This window comes from Oreochromis aureus, linkage group 2 (genome assembly GCF_013358895.1).
Source record: "Oreochromis aureus strain Israel breed Guangdong linkage group 2, ZZ_aureus, whole genome shotgun sequence".
Classification (NCBI taxonomy): Eukaryota; Metazoa; Chordata; class Actinopteri; order Cichliformes; family Cichlidae; genus Oreochromis; species Oreochromis aureus.
The window spans coordinates 34,344,573-34,367,566 of record NC_052943.1 but is presented as its reverse complement, the minus strand read 5'-3'; the positions used below and the strand labels follow the sequence as shown (position 1 = coordinate 34,367,566).

Sequence of the window (22,994 nt, the reverse complement as noted above, 5' to 3'; positions counted from 1 at the left end):
CTCCTTAAACATGTTTTTAATGTTAGTTCTAATTCAAAATTGGCGACTGAAACAAGTATGACTCATACGAACATCAGGGGAGAAAGACCTGAAAGATATAACCTCAAATAAAGTCAGTGTTTAGCCTCCGAGAGGTGACAGTCAGCGCGGGTTATGACAGCAGTGTACCAGGAGCCGTGCTTTGAGGAAGGTATAAGAGCCTGACTGCTTGTGAGGCGAGCAGGTCTGTCGCAGTGATACTGTGCTTGGCAGACATCTCCGAAATCATTAAAGCACTTTTGCAAACAGGCTCTCTCTTGACAAACTGACCAGATATCTGAAGATTAAACCACTACATGCTAAAAAAAATATGAAAAGTGTAGTTGGTAACACACAAACAGGATATTTTAAGTATAGGCGATCTTTGTTAGTTTCCACATTTCTGTTGTTGGTGCTGAGAAACACCCACTGAAGCAATGGTCACCAGGCAAAGCAATGGATTTGACTCGATCAGCATTAACCCCGCCCCCTGACTTTGATGGGTGAGTCTGACAGATAAAATTAATTAATGAACACAGCCACAGGGCTAGCAGTGCCAAAATAAATAAAATAAATACGTCATTAAATAATTTACTAAACGTGTCAATAATTATTTAATGGTGTATTTAATTAATCAATTTTGGCACTCCTGGCCCTCCATATTCCACATGCCACTTGAGGAATATTTCAGCTAAAATTCATTAATGTTAATTGTTGAAAACAAAATAATGTAAAAACAGTCAGACAGAGGATTCAAAACTGCACTGATAATAAAAGATAAAACTTTTTTAAATAATATATTTTTCTCGACAGTCATCAGGTTATACTAATAATTTCTTTTTCTTTTTTTAGTGGAATGCCTTAGACTGTCAGCTTAGTGAATGAAGCATAATAACCACTGACTCTGTGACTCTTCATCACCAAGTGTTTAGTACAAATTTACTGTTTTTTAAAATCTATTAGTTTTCCTTTAGCTGCAGGAGTGTTGCACTGAAATAAGGCGCACTTAGGAAAGATCTACTTCTTTCAGGTCTCGGTGAGCTGATAGATGGCTTCATCTACTGTCCACTGAATGCTCTCGAGTGGCCTGAAAGGAAGTGCCTGATTCTAGAGGAGATCCTAACCATCCTTTGTCTGCAGGAAGTGCACTCCTACTGTCACACTTTAGTAGCTGAAATCCCATAGGCTGATGTAGGATGCAGCATGGATGTATGGACCATAGGGGAGGGAATACATTGTGTATCCTCAAACAGAATCTTGAGTGAGATATTTGCCTGCTTTTTTGTCATGTTTGTGGACGTTGTTTGCCATAATAAAAAGTGAATTTGAGTTGACTGCCAAGACTGATCTATCCGGAGCCAGGTCACAGGGGCAGCAGCCTAAGCAGAGAGGCCCAGACCTCCCTCCCTCTCCCCAGTCACCTCCTCTAGCTTATTCCCTGAATAAGCTAGAGGATGTAATCTCTCCACCATGTCCTGGGTCTGCATCGGGGTCTCATCTAGGAGGATCCTTGTCAGGTGCCCGAACTACCTTAACTGGCTCATTTCGATGTGGAGGTGTAGCGGCTCTACTTTTAGGCCCTCCTGAATGGCCAAGCTCCTCACCCCATCTCTAAGGGGAGAGCCCAGCCACTCTTTGGAGAAACAGGGGTGCCAAGGTGGCACAAAATGGACAACCAAAGACTTTGAAAACACTGCCAGACAAACTACTTTGTTGATTCTGCTGGCTGCAAGAATCAGCATCACGAGTTCATTGAACCAACAGTCCAGCTGCTGAGATGAGAGGCCTCCTGTTTCCAGATGTGAACCTACACAGAACTGAAACCCATCACATGATTTGAAGAGCAGGAGAGGAAATATGAATTACCCAACAAGATTTTTTTAGAACCAATTTGAAGCCTGGAATGACTTTAACCACACCTACTGTGGCAGAGTTCTCTTCATGAGGAAAGAACACCATATTGTGTAAAAGTCTTGAATCATCCCCCATTTCTTTATATTTTCTATTTAAGGAGCCCAACTTTCATTTTTTTAAGGTGGTCTTGAGCAATAGTCATTTAGGATTTCTGAAGGTCTTTGAAAGTTGTTCTTTGTTCATTGACTACTTTTTCCCAACTCATTTTCAGTCTAGTTGACCATTTTTGGTGGAATGTTTTTTTTTGTAAATTTTATTAAGCCTGAGTTTATTAAGCTGAATATTTGTGTTTTGTCTGCTGCCATGTCAGTTTTCTTTTCTTGGAGTCATATTTAAATGAGAGCATGAAACAATATTTATCAGCTACAAAAAGCTAGCTAGGTTAGCAAGTTGCATTCAAAAGCAGAACAGGTGCAAAGCAGAATCAGACATTTGATAAGTAGCAAACTCACAGTCAAACATTTCACTCACTACTGAAAATCAGACTTGTTGAATTGTCTGCATTTCACAGCAAGACATTTCATTTGCTGGATGACCATGACTCACTTTTAGAGCCAGCCTCAAGTGGTCATTGGAAAAACTGCATTCTTGGCACTTCAGTACTGGCTTCATTTTTCAGAGCCGGGAGTTATTAACACTAACACCACCAACAGGCAGTACACTTTTGTGTATAAAATATGAGAGCTGGCTGTAGATTTTTCACATATTGGGCTATTTCCTAGGTAAACTAATAGGAGTCATGTTATACTTGTAGAATACTTTTTGTGTATGGACACTGAACTGAATCTGTAAAGTTGAGCAGGAGCAGAGAAGCACTTTTCTGTGGCCATTAGCAGCATCGACCTGGTGTCCATCAGAGCTTTTTAATAAATCACTAAGCTACTGTTCAGATGGATAAATGAAACCCCCCAGACATTTTTAATTAACATTTGTTTTATACATATTTCAGTAAAATCTACTTCAATACACTGAGAGTACAAGAAAAAAAAATCATAATATACTTCTGCGGAGCACACAATCAGTTCTTTTTTTCTGGATGCAGATATCCTTGACCCCCACTCTAGGGACAGTAAAAAAGAGGATAACAGTGGGAAATAGTGACAGTCCTGTTGAGTAAGTTTAGGAGAGCTCTGCAGACAACCCATGAAAGCCTGAAACAAGTGCCAGTTTCAGTCATTGTGAATGTGTCTAAAGCAATGCCCCCACTTACTCTGCCATTTAAAGTTTTACAGTCTTAAACATCCAAAGTCTGTAACCCAAATGTGAAAGGGGCTACAGAGGAATTCAAACTACATGTGTACTGATACATACTTGCCAAGTATCAAAAATCCTTTTTAAGCTTCCGTTTACAATAAAGTCCTGCTAGCCTCTTATGTTAGCTTTGATTACAAAAACAACTTGTCATTTACAATCTAAGGCTGCCCACGTTTCTGAGCTCTGAACCATCAATGTGTATGTTTAACAGTCCCTTTCGTCCTCTGCGAGGCTTCAGCAGCCAAATAGTCAAAGTGTCTCCCCAGAGACCAGCGTCGGTCGGACGGTCTAAGCCAATAAGGGAGAAGCTCAGTTATGTGTCAATAGGAGGTGGTGTGGGATGTTCCCTGCACTCAGTAGTGTCCACAGTCACTTTCTGTACATCTCTCTCCACACCAAATCCCCTTGGGGACCCTGGCTCTCAGGATGATAGTTTTTCCACTGATACTGCCGGCGAGCTGGAGGTAGGCAGAGCCTCTGCTGCCACGTCTGATTGTACTGCTTCACGCTTTGGGGGCAGAATGGAGCTTTTGGTAGGGGCTAACTGAGACTGCACAGACATCTGTGGCAGCGCCTGAGCCATTGCGGCTGGTTTGGCCAGGATGAGCTGCGGTTTGATGGCGGCCTGCGCTAGCTGTGCAGTGACAGGTTTGGCCTGGATGAGTTGCGTGACCTGGCCTGATGGGTTGGCCTGCATGAGCGTTGCCAGCTGGTTGGCTGGGATTGTGATGATGGTGATCTTCTCTCCTGCTTTTGATCCAGCAGGAAGCATGGTGGGCAGTGCCTGGATCACAAGTTTAGGGGCAGTGCTAGCAGAGGTGCTCGCTACAGTCACTGGGACTCCCGTGGTGGTTGTGAGGATGGGTGGAGAGTTTAACGCCATTTGTCCTAGCGAGTTGGTCATGACCACTGGCATAGCTCGGATGGGCCTGCAGGAATAAACAAACAAAGCAAACAATGAATGAATGAATAAATAAATAAATAAAATCACCATACATGCACAAGGGAGAAGACAAAATGCCAGGATCAACAGTAAATGTGCTCAGTGCTGATCATATAAACTTGAAGCATGTGATCCTAAATGCACCACATCCAAAAAGTTCATTTCTTCTATTAGGCCTGTATAAGACCAGAGTTTCATGATCTAATCAAACCGGCGTTGTCAGCACAAGGTTCATTACTTTATCCCTGATACAGACGTAAATGTTATATATTATATTGGGATATTATTATATCCCAATGCAATAATAATAATATTATTATATTATTGCTATAGCAACACCATATGTTTGCATTCCCTGGTGCTCACAATTACAAACCCAGATACAGCCACAGATACACACTTTCTTAGATTTCTTAAATCCAGCTGTGTTAAGTCTATGACAGTTTTGTAGAGTAGGGCTCCATAGTGTAAATTAGCCTTAATATATGTCATGTTTTTGTTAAAATAGGACAACCACATTCTACGGGGCACAGGAATACTAAATGAGCACTTGTTTGTCCGACCTGGTGGTGGTGTTGCTGGGGATGACAGTGACGTAGGTCTGCTGAGGCTGGGTGGTGGCGAGGGACGTAGTGCCCAGGGTGGCCTGGCCCTGCTGGCGAGCCAGATTCTGACCGGATACCACGGTCTCGCTGTCCTCCACTTCCTCTGCCTCCTCGTGATCATCGATCACTCGGATGTTTTTGGGCATGTCTTTAAATTGGTAGGCCAGCCGCTGACCCTCAACTTTGGCAAGGATGCCACGCTGGTAGTAATACCTACAGAAACAACAACAAATGGAAGATAAACTCTACAGAACATCATAGGATAGGCTGTCAAAACCCATGACAGAGAGTAAGAACATAAATTACTTTCCCCCTGATTTCATAAAATAATTATGAGTTATTATTTTGTCTTTCTGTTTGTTTGCATCTGATATGTTTTGTCTTTAATCATCGTGTCCTGGTAAATCAAGATTGCAGACTGTAATGTGTTCATGGAGCAAAACAGCTCACCTCAGGGCCCGGCCCATAGTCTCGTAGTTCATATCAGGCTTATTTTTGTGTTTACCCCACAGTTTAGAAACAGCCTTTGAATCAACAAGTTTGAAGATGCCCTTCTCTCTGTGCATCCACTTGATGTATCTGGGACATGTGTTCTTATCCTGCAGAAGCTCCAGCAGAAACTCCCAGAGGTAGGTGGTGTTACCTGTGGGGAACACATGATACACTGACTTTCAACACTGAGGTCTTGAAAAACGCAGAAAAACAGTCAAATTCAAAGACTAGTGCAGATTATAATTATCATTGGTGAGGCCTGTCTCGGTCCTGTGTGTTTTTATTTTATTCTTTATATTATTCAAAAGCATCCAAAGGAAATTCATTCAGCAGACCTCATTCAACATTTTTTGTTTCATTTATTAAAAACAGCCTACATGACCCAGTGTAAAATAGATTTACCCACCTTGATAAATCATTAATTAACTGCGATTAACCAGACCTGTTAAAAATCCCTTAAACAGAAACTGTCTGACAAAGTGAAGTAAAAGCTAAAAGATCTCAAAACACAACACATGGCCCTACTACACCTGACTGTAAGCCTTTCCAACCTGATAGATCAGGTTGATAGATAGATTCAGTTGGCCGGCTTCTCAGCAGCAGGCGATCAACTGAAATTACTCAAAGAGCACATCAACGACTCGTCTAGGAGTCCAAACAGAACCCAGAACATCATCTGAAGAACTGCCTCTGATATTCAACAATAAGAAAGACACTTGTATGGTAAAATGTTGATATAATTTGTACGTCTGTGATATTTCACCATATTATTATGCTGGTAGAGCTAGTTCGAGCCACCAAGGAGGCTGTTTTTGGTAAAGTTGGTGTGTTTCTTATTCTTTCTTTAAATACAACAGCTTAAAGATTTTGAATGAATTGTGATGAAATTTGTAGGGAATATGGAGTGTGGTCATGCATGCACCTTTGACCTCTTCAAGGTAGAATAAGGTGAAAATGTCTTAAAATTCTCCTTCCTTTGCAGCACTTAGGGAAAGATCCTGGTACATGGGAATTCTACATTTTTTCACCCAAACGTCACATTTGACCTGGAACCTTACTTTTATATTTCAAGTTGACCCCAAAATACAAGTTCAGAAACAGTTTTGGTGATTTGCAGTGTAAAATGTCTGAATGGTCAAACTGAGTGTAAAGTTTTATTTATTTTATATTTTCAAAACTTAAGTTTAAGTTGTTATATTTTAATGGGTGAAGAGGTTTTCAATGAAAGCTATCAAAATAATATGTAATGTAATTCAGTTTTATTTATATAGCCTCAAATCAACACAGTGGGCTGTGAAAATAATCCAAGGTTGTTGTTTTTTTTTGAAAAAGCGCCATCTCTTGGTCACACTCTGCAACTGAGTGAAAGGGGCATGTTTATAGTGGAAACTACCAAAGGTTAAATGGGGGGAGTCTAATCGGCTGATGTCAGCTGACGGCTGAAAGTGGCAGTTTTCAGTGGTTGTATCTGTACTACAGATGTGTCACATAACATACTTTTTCCTGTATTTACTTTTTGCTCCCAGGCACATCTGGCCAATGAGAAGACTGAACATTGGCAGGTGGTTTTTAGTCACATTTTGATTTGCTTGGAGTCGATTTTCCTCCAAACCACAGGGAAAAACTTACAAACTCATCAACTGATTAGGACCAGAGCACTTTACTGGAAAAAGCTGGCAGCGGTCCTTCATCACCTGATCAACAAACTCTGACATGAAGAAAGGTGAACCATGTAGGTGCTCGCATACACCTCGGCTTTTACACAGCACAAATCTACAGTAAAGCTAAAGGAGTTAAAATATGCAGGTGACTGTTACCATAGCTTTATACCATGTTTAACTGGTGAGAGCTCCCGTTGGGTTTAGCTCAGCAACAACAAATTTAAAAACAAACAAACAAAACAAAACAGAAAAGGAACTCAAATGTCTTCTAAAATATCCGTTTTCTGTAGAGCCCCATTACACTCACTCCTCTCAACCAACCTTTGTCTGCTGTGACGTGCCGGGGAATACCGTAATTATCCTAATATCACTAAAAAGACCAGAGTCGCTGCTTTTAGGAAGCCCTAAATTCAGTCAATTGAGCAAATGGTACCCGAGTTACGGGTTTTACAGATGTTAAAAATTGCAAAGTGTCCGTCTGGCACAGGTTAGGCTTTAGAAGGTTACATTTGGCAGCGTGCTGAAGTCTGATGGCAGCTAAGCCTCTTTCTGTTGCAGTGACACCTGCAGCAAGCAGGGGTTTATCTGAAGGGGTTATTGGGGTGAATTAGACCAGCTTCATTTCAAAGCTTTTATAATCTCATTTTTTATATTTAAAGAGAAATAAAATTAAAACATAATATTAATGAATATGTATTAATATTTTAAAATATAAAAATAAAGCCCCCCCCCCTTTTACTTTTGCAGGCCAATAAAAATGTAAAACTGGGGCTGTTAGACTGAATTATTACTACCTTGATGAACATTTACACCATCACAACGTTATTAAATGTGCAACCACCACATGCTCCTGTATAAGGTTACAACAACACATACTCGTTCACTAGCATAATAACCCAGGAGACGAAATACTGTCAGAACTATTTTTTATTTTGCCTACCACTAACATTTAATCGGTTATCACAACAAAACAAAATAATACTAAGAATAATAAAATAATTGATAGTTGCAGCTCCCTTTAAGTAAGACAAATATGCAAAAAACTAAGAAATCATAAAGTGGGAAAATACTGTCTCTGGGTTATATTCAGTCATTCTAGGTTAGGAGCTACCAGTAAACAGAGACAGGAGCTGTCTACAGGCAGAGAGCAGCTACAGACCTTTTCCCTCTCTTGGCCTCTTCTTGATGCCCAGATCGAAGGAGCCGTTGGAAGAAGGCTGGTGTGTCTTAGCCTTACGTCCACCTGTACAAACCCACACATAGATCAAGCTTATTGTTTAAAATAAACCCCAGATGGATTTTTAGCAATGTCAGCATTTCAACAGGGAGCTTTTCACACATTTTAAGGAAGAACTGTAAAATACAAGAACTATGCATGGCCTGCCACATTGTCTGTTAAGCTGATGGACTTTTTATGCTTAATGTTACCTTACTCCACTCATAAGTTGGAACAAATCTCGACATACGGCAGCTTTCAGAGGAAGTTGTCTTTACCCTCCATACTCAACTACCTCGTTTGTACTAGCACAGCTTCATGCTTTAAATAGAGCGCCACCTACTGTTACTTTAAAGTTTTACAGCTTTAGAATGAAACACTGAACATCAGTATACTGTAAACAAAATAAAAGGCTGTGTGACAACAGGTGAGCTGTGCTCACACTGACCTCCTCTCTTCTTCTTGGCTACAGGTTCACAGCCAGGAGGGATGGGAAAGGTCTCTTCCTCCATGGGTCCACACTCTGTAGACACCTCCACCACCGTTTCCATCATCACATCATCTGCTGAGGTAACACAAAACAACACTATTCTCCTTCTGCTGCATCATGAAGTGAGACAGACATGAAGACTTTCAAACTGTGCACAATAATAGATCTGGGCTCACATTCTCATAAGAAGAGGAACACTCACAAATCAAAGGCTGGATATCGACCAGTTGAATTTGAAGGGGGCAGGAGGGGCCGAAACAGGAAACCCATACTCATATCACTCCAGCCACCTCCTATCACTCATCTGGGGGGGACACTGACATGTTCCCAAGCAGGCTACGAAATATAATCTCTCCCAGGGACATACCCAGGCACTTGTAACTTTTCTATTTTTACAGTAATTTGTGTTTCTTATTTTATTGTAGCCAGCTGTATGGCCAGTTTTAAAATGCAGGCAGAAACCCTTGTTTTTATACCACACTAGTTCATTTTTTACTTTTTCATACACTTTATCTACATTAATTTAATTATTTAGAGGTTGGTGTTTGTGTTGTTTGTTATTCCTTTGTTTATTAATAGGTTCTTAAATGCATTTTAAAATTCATACTCTGTAATAAAATAATCGGAATAATTTGTTTTTGAAATATTTTTGTGAGCGTTAAGCTGAGATTCTGCTGTTTCTGGCAAAAATACATTTTTAATATATTTAAAAATCGATTCAGGATTTAATGAATTAATATCGCATTACTCAAACTAAAATCGGTTTGAATCGGAAAATGTAGTTTTTAACCCACCCATACCACCATGACGATATTGTCACGGTGTTATAACTGTGAGTGGCTCAGGGTGCAGCATTTTGGTCCCGGACTTCATCTGTAGAATGGGAGGCCGAGCCTTCAGTTTTCCACCAGCTTCCAGTTTGGATTCAGGAGACAGACACTATCTCTACTTTTAAGATTAGGCTTCAAACTTTCCTTTTTGCTAAAGCATATAGTTAGGGCTGGACCAGGTGACCCTGAATCCTCCCTTAGTTATGCTGCAATAGGTGTAGGCTGCTGGGGGATTCCCATGATGCACTGGGTGTTTCTTCCTCACTCACTATGTGTTAATAGACCTCTCTGCATTGAATCATACTTGTTATTAATCTCTGTCTCTCTTCCACAGCATGTCTTTATCCTGTCTTCCTTCTCTCACCCCAACCGGTCGCAGCAGATGGCCCCGCCCCTCCCTGAGCCTGGTTCTGCTGCAGGTTTCTTCCTGTTAAAAGGGAGTTTTTCCTTCCCACTGTCACCAAAGTGCTTGCTCATAGGGGGTCATATGATTGTTGGGTTTTGTTCTCTGTATGTATTATTGTAGGGTCTACCTTACAATATAAAGCACCTTGAGCTGACTGTTGTGATTACAATAATTATGTACACTCTAATAAAAAGCTGTTCATTACTTTAGGGTATACCCAGCCTCTGATAATAAAAGTAAATCCAATAGAACTGTAAAACTAATAATCACAGTAACAATGAGGTCAGAATGTTTGCTTAACAACTGCACAGAATGTATCAGATATAAAAAGAGCCAAATATGGAGTGCTCTGTGGGACACACAGACTCTGTGTCCATTCATAGGAGGATCAGCCTGTTTACCTGTGCTGCGTTCACTGTGCATTCCTCCAGGAGACTCCATGTGCAGAAGCGCTTCAGCGGCTTCAAACGTTTTGTCGAAACACACCATGTCGTGACCTGACATCTCCACTGCAGAGGGAAACAGACAAACACCTGTCAGTACACACACCTCTGCTAGAAACACGTGCTGACTGGAGACAGGCTGGGAGCAGACCTGTCATTTTAAATAACTACAGAAATTTCATCTTGGACAAGAAAAAACAAAAAACAAAAAGAGAAATAAAACCCAAACAAACAACACAACCTCAACTAATCTGAAGTGTTAACTTCCTTGTTTGAGGGCTGTGCAGGCTGTCTGTTCCTTCTTTCCCATTTCCTGCAATCTGATTAAAAGACTTGGGCATCATTCCTGCCAGCAGAGGGCAGTCTACAACAACAGAAGCTCAACTCTCTGGCAAACAATTGGGTTTGTACTACCAGGTTTGTTTATAGAGGATCAAATCACAACATCAATCATGGAACTTTTATCCCCAAATACATTAGATTATTTGGTTGCTTTATACCTTCCAGTATAAACTCGAAAAATAAAACAAATAAAGCAAGCATTTTGTGAAGGTGGGAGGGAAAATGTCCCATTTAACAGGAAGAAACCTCCTGCAGAGCCAGATTCAGGGAGGGGCAACCAGCTGCCATGACTGGATGGGGAGGAAGACAGATGTACTGAGTGGAGAAGTGCTCAGTGCATCACAGTGTGTCAAAGGAAGTCCTGCAGCAGTCTGAGCCTAAAGCAGCATAACTAAGGGATAGTTCAAGGTTACCTGAACCACGTTAATGCTCATAGATTTTTTATTTTTTTGCAGCCAACAACAAGACAAAACACAGACAAACCTGATTTCCCCAGAGCAAGTTACCATAGTGGTTTACTTTTGGAAGAAGTGAACCACTTTCATAGTACAGAAAACCCAGTTTGTCACCTGGATAAGACAAAATCCTGCTTCATAGTACAGACCTGAGATCTCTTGCCAAGAAAGAAGGCCAGAAAACATGTGCAGATTTCAGTTAGCTGAAGTTCAGTTCTATTTAATATCAAATAAATAATAAATATATAAGTAAATAAATAAAGTCTAAAAAGAATTTTGAAATAATGGATTAAACTTCTTTGAACTTCCTACTCCAACCATGTACAGATTGTAGATTTCACACACACACAAAATACACGACATTTTTCTACAGATGCCATCACTCAGAGGACTCACCAGTCTCCGTCACCTCTGTGACTACCTCCTGCTCCTCAGCCACATCCTGCATCAGGTACGTCTCATCATCGTAGACCAACACCTGAGCAGAGTAGCACTCCTCCACCTGAGCGCTGGGCACCTCCTCTACAATTACTGCAGGGCAGCCTTCCTCCTGCAGCACCACCCCCTCCTCCTCTTCCACCTCTTCCTCCATGATCACTGCGTCCACTTCCTGCTGAACCACTTCTTCCTCCTCCTCCTCCTCAGCAGGCTGCTGCTCACAGTAGACACAGTTTGACAGATGTGGAAAAAAGACTGTTTTTACTGCTTTTAGAGACTTTATTGCTACTGAAGACTGAAGGCATGACGCCTGAGACACTATATCATTTCACTTCTCTCTGCAATTCCTAACACTGTTGCACTGAGGTTTGTGCGGGAACTTTCCTGCTTAACATTTTCTCCTGCCTTATGCTGCTTTCAGTCTCAAACTTTACCTCAAACCATTCACATTTTCTAAGTACTGATCAGTGTCCATCAAAACTCTGAATTACATGTTTTTTTTATTACGCTATCTAAAAACGATTGAGCTCATTGAAAACAATCTAAAGCTCTGCTTTGACATAATGTTCCCCTGAATTCTGAAACTGCTATTTTTTAAAGCTTAATGCAGTTTAATTACCACAACACTTTATATTATTTCACTTTCAATCGGTAAAATGTTATGAATATGTAAAATAGGACGGCTGGGATCCGCTCAACCCGAGGTCAGCGTCTCAGTAACGGCTTCGCCTCTTTTCTCTTCGTGACATGTACACTGCATGTATCCACATTACACTGTGCCAACCTCATCATCACTGCTGTTTTTGTTTAAACCTGGAGGGCTTAATGTTGTCAGACTTTTTATTCATACGCTGCTCATAAATACGTTTGCATTGCAGGTCTGTTTTAGTTGCAAACGTGGATCACGTTTCCATGGAGACAGTGGCGTGCTACGGAGCTGTGCATTAAAGAAGCATCGAAGGAAAGAATTTGAGTTTTTTTTTTAAATAATCAAATTATTCAAAATACTCGATGAATCGTTGCAGCCTTAATATATAATGTATTTTCTTAGCACCATAAAAAATGAATAAAACATAAACAGAATAACCAAAACAATAAATAGTCTCCTGTTAGGCTCTGTTACCAAAGCATATTTTTCAAACAGGGTTATGGAGCCCATCTTTAACAGGCTGGCTGTTCTGATTTTCAGTTTATGTAATTTCCTTTTCACTAAGTGTCTTAATGTTTCTACAGCTTTAAAACAAGCTTAATTTGGATTTCATGAAGAACATAACAGCCTCAAGAGACATGAAAACCTGAAACTTTCAAACAGCAGACTGAGCTCTCCTTTTGGTTACATGTTACTTTTGATGCATATCCAGTCTCGCTTTTTTCTCCTCGATATTTCTTTACTCTTCTTGAATGCAGCATAGTTCCCTCCCAGCTGTTAACACAATGTAAGCTACTTGGCTGTTAGCATTACCAACCATGCTGTTAAGTGGTGTAATTTTGGAAATTACACCACTTATTTTTTGGTAGTTTTGGTAGTCATTAGTTACAAATTGAAGAAGCTCAAACACAGCTGAGATTCTGTTTTACTTGCAGATCACAGTGCTGAATTCACTGCACTGTTGTAGTGGTTTGAACTTTTTCTAGAAATCAAGCTAATCACTAAGCTCAAAAAAATTATGCATGAAACGAAAAAGGTGTCATGTGGTACTGAGTCACATGATCTGAGTTTTTCAAACAGACCCACCAGGGGTGGCTGTGGCTCAGGTGGTAGAGCAGATCAGCTACTGATCGGAAGGTTGGTGGTTCAATTCTTGGCTTCCCCAATCTGCATGCCACATATCCTTGGGCAAGATACTAACCCCGAGTTGCACTCCGTTGCGTTCATCGGAGTATGAATGTGTATGAATGTAGTTTACGTTGCACTTGAGTTTAGAAGTGCTTGTATGAGTGGGTGTGAATGGGTGAATGAGGCATGTTGTATAGAGCGCTTTGAGTACTCCGGGAGAGTAGAAAAGCGCTATATAAGAATCAGTCCATTTACCATGGAATAGAAAAACAAAAACCGGTTCATAAGGGAAACAATATATTAACAACCCCAAATAGAAACAAAAGTTCTGGCTCACTCAGTTCCATTCAAGTTAACTCAGTTCAGTCACTCTGTTTTGGTAATCCTCGTTTAGTTAATTGAATGTAAAATACTCCACTTTGGGTTTTGGGTTTTCCGAATTAATCCACGAAGGGAAAACTAAATAAGGAAGTCAGAAGTTCAGCAAACAGAATCACAATGCAAAGCCAAGCCAGCAGCCAACTAGATCATCTGGCCAGAAGGATGTACAGCGCTGGAGCAAAGCTGGCTGTTCTGACAGTGTGGTACCCCATCTGAGCCATCTGACACAGGAGGACCCAAAATCACCTGAGGTAAGCCGAATACAGTTGTAGAGGCCAACTTCATACTTTGACTCTGCCGGCCAACAAACACTGATTGATAAAGCCCATAAGAAAGGAGATAATGGCCTGAACACTCCTGCTGCATCAAATCAGAGTGCTCTAACTCGTCGACTGTCAGCAGAGTGTGGAGGTCAGTGCAAAAACACAAACATAATTACATTATAAAACACACATTCAAAAATAACAAATATGGCCACAATGTTGATTTACCTGCTGGGGGTCCTCCACCACAGTCACATACTCCACTATGTTCCCACCACCATCTGACACCACCACAGAGGTCATCACTCATTCCTGCAAATAACAAAAACACATTTTGATTGCTTAGAAAAATCACTATATAAGAACCAGTCCATTTACAAAGACTGAGAAAGGATACACCAACACAACAGAGTGGAAGAAGCTACATGTACTATTGCTACATGTTGATTTTTGAAGTCTAGAGTGTGTTAGAGGTAAGAAACACCACACATCCAATGATAACAAATTATTGCAATACTTCATGATACAATTGAGATTTTTTAAAATTTTGTAACATTGCAATAGCATATTGCGACTTATCAACTTTTTCAAACACAAAGTTAAACTTTATCAATATCTATTTTACTGAATAAAATAAGGCTATTTGTTTTTTGCTGCAAAATGACATTGTTAAGCATACTGACCACTGTCACTGAAACCTGCCATAAAGGATGGAGTCCTTCTGTAATTATATGATTTTAGTTTGGCCATTACAGACAATCGTTTCCTGGTAGTACAGCAATAACAGGGGGGAATCAGTGAAAATCATGGGTTGCTGCCCACATACTCAGAAACTCACATTTAACTATTACATTTGTTGTTGGCAACCTTCTTGTTTTATAGGATTATAACCAGAATACTAACAGCTGGCAGCCAGATGAGCCGCGTCCCCACGACTTGTCCTTATTATTAAAGACTCATTGAGACTGATGACAACATGTTGGCAATCTGTCTGTATTTATAACTTACACAGACGTTATTTGCAAGTTTTCAACAATCTCTCTCAGTGACTGCAGTCAGTCAAAGTCAAACTGTGACTGTTTAAAAAAGGTCGCCTCCTATCAGGTGAGATGAGCCCTCTCGTTCATAGTATTCCCAGAGTTCACTTAATAATATATCATATTTGGTGTCAATACCATATCACCATACAAGATATCACGATAAGATACTGTACTGATGTTTCCCCCATCCTTAATGTTTGCATCTGTACTGGGTTGAGATCATATGAAGCCCACACTGGCCACAGCTCTCCTTTTAACAGAGTTAATGTTGTGGTTATAAAGGATGAACCCCACTTTAATTAAACTTAATGATTTTCAGGGCTGCAACAATTCAGATTATCTCGGATAATTCGACTATAAAAATTATTTCTGGACAAATTCTTTGCTTCGTTTAAGGCACAGCTCTGTAGCACGTCAATGTCAACATGAACACATGAACGCGAGTGTTTCAGCCACATCTGCGACTAAAAACAGACCTGCAAATGCATTTAGGAGCAGTGTGTGAATAAAAAAGTTTAACAACAGAAACACTGATAACAGAACAGCAGCAGTGATGATGACGCTGGCAGAGTTTAACGTGGAGTCTGTTTACACACCGCGGAGAGCAAAGAGGCGCAGCCCTTACCGACACGCTGAGCTCGGGTAGAGTGACAGAAAACAGCAGCCCTGTTCCTGTGATCACCATTAAAACTTTTACTGGGAAAAGCGAGCGGGAGTCCTTTATCAAAGCTTCTGATCAACAAACTTCGACATGAAGAAAAGTAAAGCGAACTTTGTAGCTGTTCCAGCCACCGCTGTTTGTTTTACACAGCGAGAAATCTGCAGTAAGGCTCCAGAAGTACGAGCTATAATAAAATATGAGCCGTTAACTTAGTCTGAGACCGTGCTTCAATTATATAGCTTATAACTGACTTATTAATTTTGGAGGGATTCATCTGCCTGATATTTATTTACCATTCAAACTGATAAATTAGTAATGGTTATGGTTATGAGTAGCAGACAGTAGCAAACTGACTTAGCCTGAGCACTACAGCTCTATAAAGTCAAAACCTACAAGTTGCTCAGAGTTTGTATGATACGCTTAAATGTTTAGTAGAAGTTTGAGTTTCAACTTCATTTTACATTTAAACGCAACTTTTGACATTTGGAGTTTTTTCTGCCTGTGCACTGTTTACTATAAACACAGCCAAGATCCCGAACACACACAGCTCCGAGGACAGGATAAAGAAGTCGGTTGTGGGCTAACTTCCACTTCAAAACAGTAGTAGTCCAGAGTAGTAGCCGTGTCCGTCAGGTCTGACACGACCGGCTGGTGTGAGGAGATCAGACAATGACCGTTCACAGCACGCAGGCTGATGTTTACTTCCTGAGCAGGTTGGCGCCGCTATTTGTCACCGAGTCTTAAAGCTTCAAACTCTACAGCTAAGCTGTTAGCTAATGCTTCTGCTGTTTTCAATTAAGACTCATTCATCTTACTTAATGTTGCTCGTAACTTTGTCCACATCGCATTATTTGTGTGCAAAAACGTTTTCTTATTGCGTTATCACGACTGCTTAGCAGAAGCTAGCATTAAGGGGAGTTGTTGAGCAGTTAGCGCTATATAAGAACCAGCCCATTTAGCAGACAGCTAGCCAACATGAACACCGTTTTTATTATACATTTTAAACCCGCGCCAGGTAAATTCTATAACAAATACGACATGTGCAATGTGCATTGGTCCGTAGCAGAATCTGTTGACATGTTAATGCCTCGAGTTTTCTCTCCTTACCTTGTTTTGCTTTTGCTGATGAAAAGTCAGTTCCACGGCTAGCGCTAGCTGGGCCCAATGTTTGCTAAGTTAACCAAGGCCAAAACGCTTACTTCGCTTGCATAAAAAGATGTTTGCACCGGGTCTTCATTACTTGGAAATCGCTTCGCAGACGCCTATAAATGTTTTTCTTGAACACAAACCCCAAAGTTGTGTTGCGCTTACTGTTTCCTTCGTGCTATCCTGTAGCTTTCCGGCGCGCCGCCTCTTCGCCACAACCGAGTCAGGTCAGGGCACGGTACGCCATGACGTCAAGACGACGTTCTTCCTTGATTAAAAAAAAAAAAAAAAAAAAAACGCAAACAAACAAAAAACATTCAAAAGCAGTGCTGTGAGATTTTTTTTTAAATCGTGATGAAGGACCAGTATTGCCAATACCTTAAACTTATAAAGGGAGTTTATACAGGGGAGAGCAGTGTGTCATAATTTAAGAATTTTTAAAGCAAAAATTAGCAAATTCTGAATATATTTCAATGCCAACTAAATAAATGTAGTTTTCACTTACCAAAGTAATTAGTTAACACAATAAAACACGCCAAAACCGAGTTTTTTGGAATCTGGAACGTAAATGTTTCTGTCTTTAAAGCACTTTTGGTCGATTTTCGTTTTACATGAATAAAAGACACTTGAAAGTCAACTCAAATGGTTATTACATTCAGACATTTTTCATAGTTCATGTATGGGGTATGGAGGGAAATATTTACTTGTACTTCCTGATCTTGCTCTATGTCATTTGTGGATAATTTGTGATGATTTGTATAACAATAACAATTTGTTTTTAAGGGTGTCTTATAGAGTAGTTTGTCAATGCAGCCGTATTTAAAATTAAGTGGTGGGCAAAAGAAGAATGAGAGAAGAGAGTACAATGAGTATGCAACCAGGTAGTGATGGTGTGATAAGGCCCCGGCAACTTGTCGAATCTTTCCGGCCAATTGCTTCGCCAAAAGGCAGAACACACGAAGCCCCGTTTAACAGCTCAAATGCTGACACCTACTGGTCATTTGATGTTCAGCAGCCCTGCTGTTATATTACATATGGGATACGTACCAGTGGATCTGTAAACTCGGGCTGGATATCGTCACTGATTTTTACAACTGATTCAATTCTGCTTCTGAGTAGGATAAAGTTTACACTTTTTCTGTTCCTGCCCCCTTATTTCAAATTCATTATTTACAAGTCAATATTCAGAATTCTACATTATATAGTCCATACATGCTTAACTATATACACGTCTACACATAAACTACCCTAGTTTATGTGGTTAGTGGTTAACACCCACTAAGTTTCTGAGCTTTGTGAAAATAATCTCATATATATGTATATATATATATATATATATATAATTTTTATATATATATATCCATCCATCCATCCATCCATCCATTCGCTTCCGCTTATCCTTTTCAGGGTCGCTGGGGCGCTGGAGCCTATCCCAGCTGTCATAGGGCGAGAGGCGGGCACGCCCTGGACAGGTCGCCAGTCTGTCGCAGGGCTAACACACAGGGACAGACAACCATTCGCACTCACATTCACTCGCACATTTACACCTAGTGGCAATTTGGATTATCCAATTAACCTATCCCCACAAGCTGCATGTCTTTGGACGGTGGGAGGAAGCCGGAGTACCCGGAGAGAACCCACGCAAACACACGGGAGAACATGCAAACTCCACACAGAAAGACCCCGGCCTGATGGTGGAATTGAACTCAGGACCTTCTTGCTGTGCGGCAACAGTGCTAACCACCGCGTGCTATATATATATATATATATATATATATATATATATATATATATATATATATATATATATATATATATATATATATATATATATATATATATATGTATATATATATATATAAGGCTATATATAAATATATCCCTATATATAAACACTATATATAGTTAATGCAGGAATGTCTAGGAAGCACAATCTTTGATAAATCTGAGGATGATTACAAAATTGGCCTTTCTGTTGAAGACAAACTTTTTCTCAGGAGGTCACAGGAAGAGAGAGAGAGTTCATGGCCGACAGCAAACGTTGGGTGGCGCCACTCCCATTTAGGAGACCTTGCCAACGCCTGCCTAACAATCACAACCAGTTGGTTAAATACTTATATTCTCTTCATCGCACCCTGGAAAAAAAGGGTGCAGAAAATATTTAATTGTGACGATGCTGAACTGGCTCCTCCACTTGAAGTGGACAAGGAGTGCTGGTATTTGCCTACCTTTGGGGTGTACCACCCACAGAAGCTGGATCAGAGTTGTTTTTGACTCAAGGGCAAAGTGTCATGGCATGTCTCTCAATAATGTCCTCCTCTCTGGACCTGACCTCAATAATAGGTTCAATTCAATTCAATTCAATTCAATTCAATTCAGTTCAATTTTATTTTATTTATATAGCGCCAAATCACAACAACAGTCGCCTCAAGGTGCTTACAGTAGATCCTACAATAATAGATACAGAGAAAACCCAACAATCATATGCCCCCCTATGAGCAAGCACTTTGGCGACAGTGGGAAGGAAAAACTCCCTTTTAACAGGAAGAAACCTCCGGCAGAACCAGGCTCAGGGAGGGGCGGGGCCATCTGCTGCGACCGGTTGGGGTGAGAGAAGGAAGACAGGATAAAGACATGCTGTGGAAGAGAGACAGAGATTAATAACACATATGATTCGATGCAGAGAGGTCTATTAACACATAGTGAGTGAGAAAGGTGACTGGAAGGGAAAAACTCAATGCATCATGGGAATCCCCGGCAGCCTACATCTATTGCAGCATAACTAAGGGAGGATTCAGCGTCACCTGGTCCAGCCCTAACTATATGCTTTAGCAAAAGGAAAGTTTGAAGCCTAATCTTGAAAGTAGAGATAGTGTCTGTCTCCTGAATCCAAACTGGAAGCTGGTTCCACAGAAGAGGGGCCTGAAAACTGAAGGCTCTGCCTCCCATTCTACTTTTAAATACTCTAGGAACAACAAGTAGGCCTGCAGTGTGAGAGTGAAGTGCTCTAATAGGGTGATATGGTACTACAAGGTCATTAAGATAAGATGGGGCCTGATTATTTAAGACCTTGTATGTGAGGAGCAGGATTTTGAATTCAATTCTGGATTTAACAGGAAGCCAATGAAGGAAGCCAAAACAGGAGAAATCTGCTCTCTCTTTCTAGTCCCTGTCAGTACTCTTGCTGCAGCATTTTGGATCAGCTGAAGACTTTTCAGGGAGTTTTAGGACATCCTGATAATAATGAATTACAGTAGTCCAGCCTGGAAGTAATAAATGCATGAACTAGTTTTTCAGCATCACTCTGAGACAGGATATTTCTAACTTTAGAGATGTTGCACAAATGGAAGAAAGCAGTCTTACATATTTGTTTAATATGTGCGTTGAAGGACATGTCCTGGTCAAAAATGACTCCAAGGTTCCTCACAGTGTTACTGGAGGCCAAGGTAATGCCATCCAGAGTAAGAATCTGGTTAGATACCATATTTCTAAGATTTTCAGGGCCGAGTACAATAACCTCAGTTTGATCTGAATTAAGAAGCAGAAAGTTAGCGGCCATCCAGGTCTTTATGTCTTTAAGACATTCTGGTGTTTAACTAATTGGTGTGTGTTACCTGGTTTCATGGATAGATAGAGTTGGGTGTCATCAGCATAGCAGTGAAAATTTATGCTATGTCTTCTAATGATGCTGCCTAAGGGAAGCATGTATAATGTAAACAGAATTGGTCCTAGCACTGAACCCTGTGGAACACCATAATTGACCTTAGTGTGTGAAGAGGACTCTCCATTTACATGTACAAATTGGAGTCTATTAGATAGATATGATACAAACCACTGCAGTGCAGTACCTGTAATACCTACAGCATGTTCTAATCGCTCTAATAGGATATTATGGTCGACAGTATCGAACGCAGCACTGAGGTCTAGCAGGACAAGCACAGAGATGAGTCCACTGTCAGAGGCCATAAGAAGATCATTTGTAACCTTCACTAAAGCTGTTTCTGTGCTGTGATGAGCTCTGAAACCTGACTGAAACTCTTCAAATAAGCCATTCCTCTGCAGATGATCTGTTAGCTGTTTGACAACTACTCTTTCAAGGATGTTTGATATGAAAGGAAGGTTGGAGATTGGCCTATAATTAGCTAAGACAGCTGGGTCTAGAGATGCTTTTTAAGTAAAGGTTTAACTACAGCCACCTTGAAGGCCTGTGGTACATAGCTGATTATTAGAGATAGGTTGATCATATTTAAGATTGAAGCATTAATTAATGGCAGGACTTCTTTGAGCAGTTTTGTAGGAATGGGGTCTAAAAGACACATTGATGGTTTGGAGGAATTAATTATTGAAGTTAACTCAGAAAGATCAATTGGAGAAAAAGAGTCTAACTTAACATTGATGGTACTAAAAGTAGCTGTAGATAATATTACATCTGTGGGATGATTATTGGTAATTTTTTCTCTAATAATAAAAATTTTATTTGTGAAGAAGTTCATGAAGTCATTACTAGTTAACGTTAAAGGGATTGTTGGCTCAGTAGAGCTCTGACTGTTTGTCAGCCTGGCTACAGTGCTGAAGAGAAACCTGGGGTTGTTCTTATTTTCTTCAATCAGTGACGAATAGTAAGATGTTCTGGCTTTGCGGAGGGCTTTCTTATAAAGCAACAAACTATTTCTCCAGGCTAAATGATGATCTTCTAAATTTGTGACACGCCATTTCCTCTGCAGACAGCAGAGGGTTTTCAGGAAACACTGTTAAATGTTCAGTTTCTATGCCATATGTTAAAACAAGATCTAGAGTGTGATTAAAGTGGTGGGTGGGTTCTTTTACATTTTGAGAGAAGCCAATTGAGTCTAATAACAGATTAAATGCGATGTTGAGGCTGTCATTTTTAGCATCTACATGGATGTTAAAATCACCCACAATAATTATTTTATCTGAGCTGAGCACTAAATCAGATAAAAAGTCTGAGAAATCAGAGAGAAACTCTGTGTAAGGCCCAGGTGGACGATAGATGATAACAAGTAAGACTGGTTTCTGAGTTTTACAGCTGGGGTGGACGAGGCTAAGCATCAGGCTTTCAAATGAATTAAAAGTCTGTCTGGGTCTTTGGTTGATTAATAGGCTGGTGTGAAAAATTGCTGCCACACCGCCCCCTCGGCCTGTGCTTCGAGGTTTCTGGTAGTTAGAATGACTCGGGGGTGTTGATTCATTTAAACTAACATAATCATCCTGCTGAAGGTTGTTGGGAGTATTGTTGATATTCAGATGTAAACTGTTGCAGTAACTGTGGACATAAAACAGATGTTTCACAGTTACATTGTAAGAGAGGACCATTGAAACTATTTGCACTTCCTCTTGCATGAAAACAACGATCCTGCCAATGACATCTATGAGTATTGCATGAAGGTTTACGTGTTTGTCAACAGTCCCTCGCCATCTCTTGCTATCTTTGGCCTTGGATGTGGAGCAGCTCATAGTCAACAGGAATTTGGATCAGACACACAACACTTCATTGACTGGGAATTCTATGTTGATGATGTGCTTGTATCAAGGCCCACAGCCAGTGAAGCTATTGATCTACTGAAGAGAGCACAGAAAATGCTTGCCACGTTTAACCTTCATCTGCATAAAATAGCATCGAACAGCTCTGAGGTTCTTGATGTGTTTTCTCCAGATGACTGTGCAAAGGGGCTCAAGGAGCTAAATGTGGAGGCTGATGTGACACCTACACAGCGAAGTCTTGGTCTGATATGGTACCTAAAGAAAGACACCTTTAGCTGTCTCTCTTGCAGTTCATGGCATCACTGCAAGCAGCCTCGCGCAGTAGAGGAACTGAACTGTCATCATCAAAAGTGTGCAGAAGGAAATGTTTGATGAGGAACTAGCCTGTCTTGCCAATGGTAAAGACATACCAAAACAGAACCCGTTTACAGAAACTCAGTCCCTATTGTGATAATGAAGAACTCTTGAGGATAGGCAGCAGGCTCAAACACACAAACATTAACTACAAAGAGATACAACCTCTCATTATTCCAGGTGGTAGTCACATTGCCAAGTTGATAGTAGAATACCATCAGGGATGGGTATTCGCAGAAGGTACAGTCCGTACTGCTGGATACTGGATCACAGGAGCCAGAAGGCTAATCAAGCAGATTATCCACAACTGTATCACCTGCAGCAAACTTAGGAGGAGAACAACTGAGCAGAGAATGACAGACT

At 40.5% G+C, this 22,994-nt stretch overlaps 1 protein-coding gene across 3 annotated transcripts; it reads right to left on the bottom strand.

Moving 5' to 3' along the window:
- Window positions 1-2,847: 2,847 nt before the first annotated feature.
- On the bottom strand, window positions 2,848-17,031 carry elf2a (E74-like factor 2a (ets domain transcription factor)). 3 transcript variants are annotated; one of them, XM_031758935.2, is made up of 9 exons: window positions 16,941-17,031; window positions 14,157-14,240; window positions 11,466-11,721; window positions 10,231-10,338; window positions 8,552-8,668; window positions 8,047-8,130; window positions 5,185-5,377; window positions 4,693-4,947; window positions 2,848-4,115 (listed from the first exon to the last, which is right to left on the bottom strand). In XM_031758935.2, exons 2-9 carry the CDS (start codon window positions 14,229-14,231, stop codon window positions 3,608-3,610), a joined length of 1,596 nt encoding a protein of 531 aa, XP_031614795.1. In that variant the 5' UTR covers window positions 14,232-14,240; window positions 16,941-17,031; the 3' UTR covers window positions 2,848-3,607. The 3 variants fall into 3 exon arrangements, with proteins under 3 accessions (XP_031614795.1, XP_031614793.1, XP_031614797.1); XM_031758933.2 differs by having other exon boundaries at window positions 16,737-17,025; XM_031758937.2 differs by having other exon boundaries at window positions 8,552-8,665; window positions 16,737-17,025.
- Window positions 17,032-22,994: the final 5,963 nt, after the last annotated feature.

Coding starts and splice junctions, on each gene's coding strand:
- elf2a (XM_031758935.2), bottom strand. CDS start 14,231: ATGACCTCTGTGGTGGTGTCAGATGGTGGTGGGAACATAGTGGAGTAT. Junction 8,131..8,551: donor AGCCAAGAAGAAGAGAGGAG/GTCAGTGTGAGC, acceptor GGGTTTGTACAG/GTGGACGTAAGGCTAAGACA. Junction 4,948..5,184: donor ACTATGGGCCGGGCCCTGAG/GTGAGCTGTTTT, acceptor TTGTTTCTGTAG/GTATTACTACCAGCGTGGCA.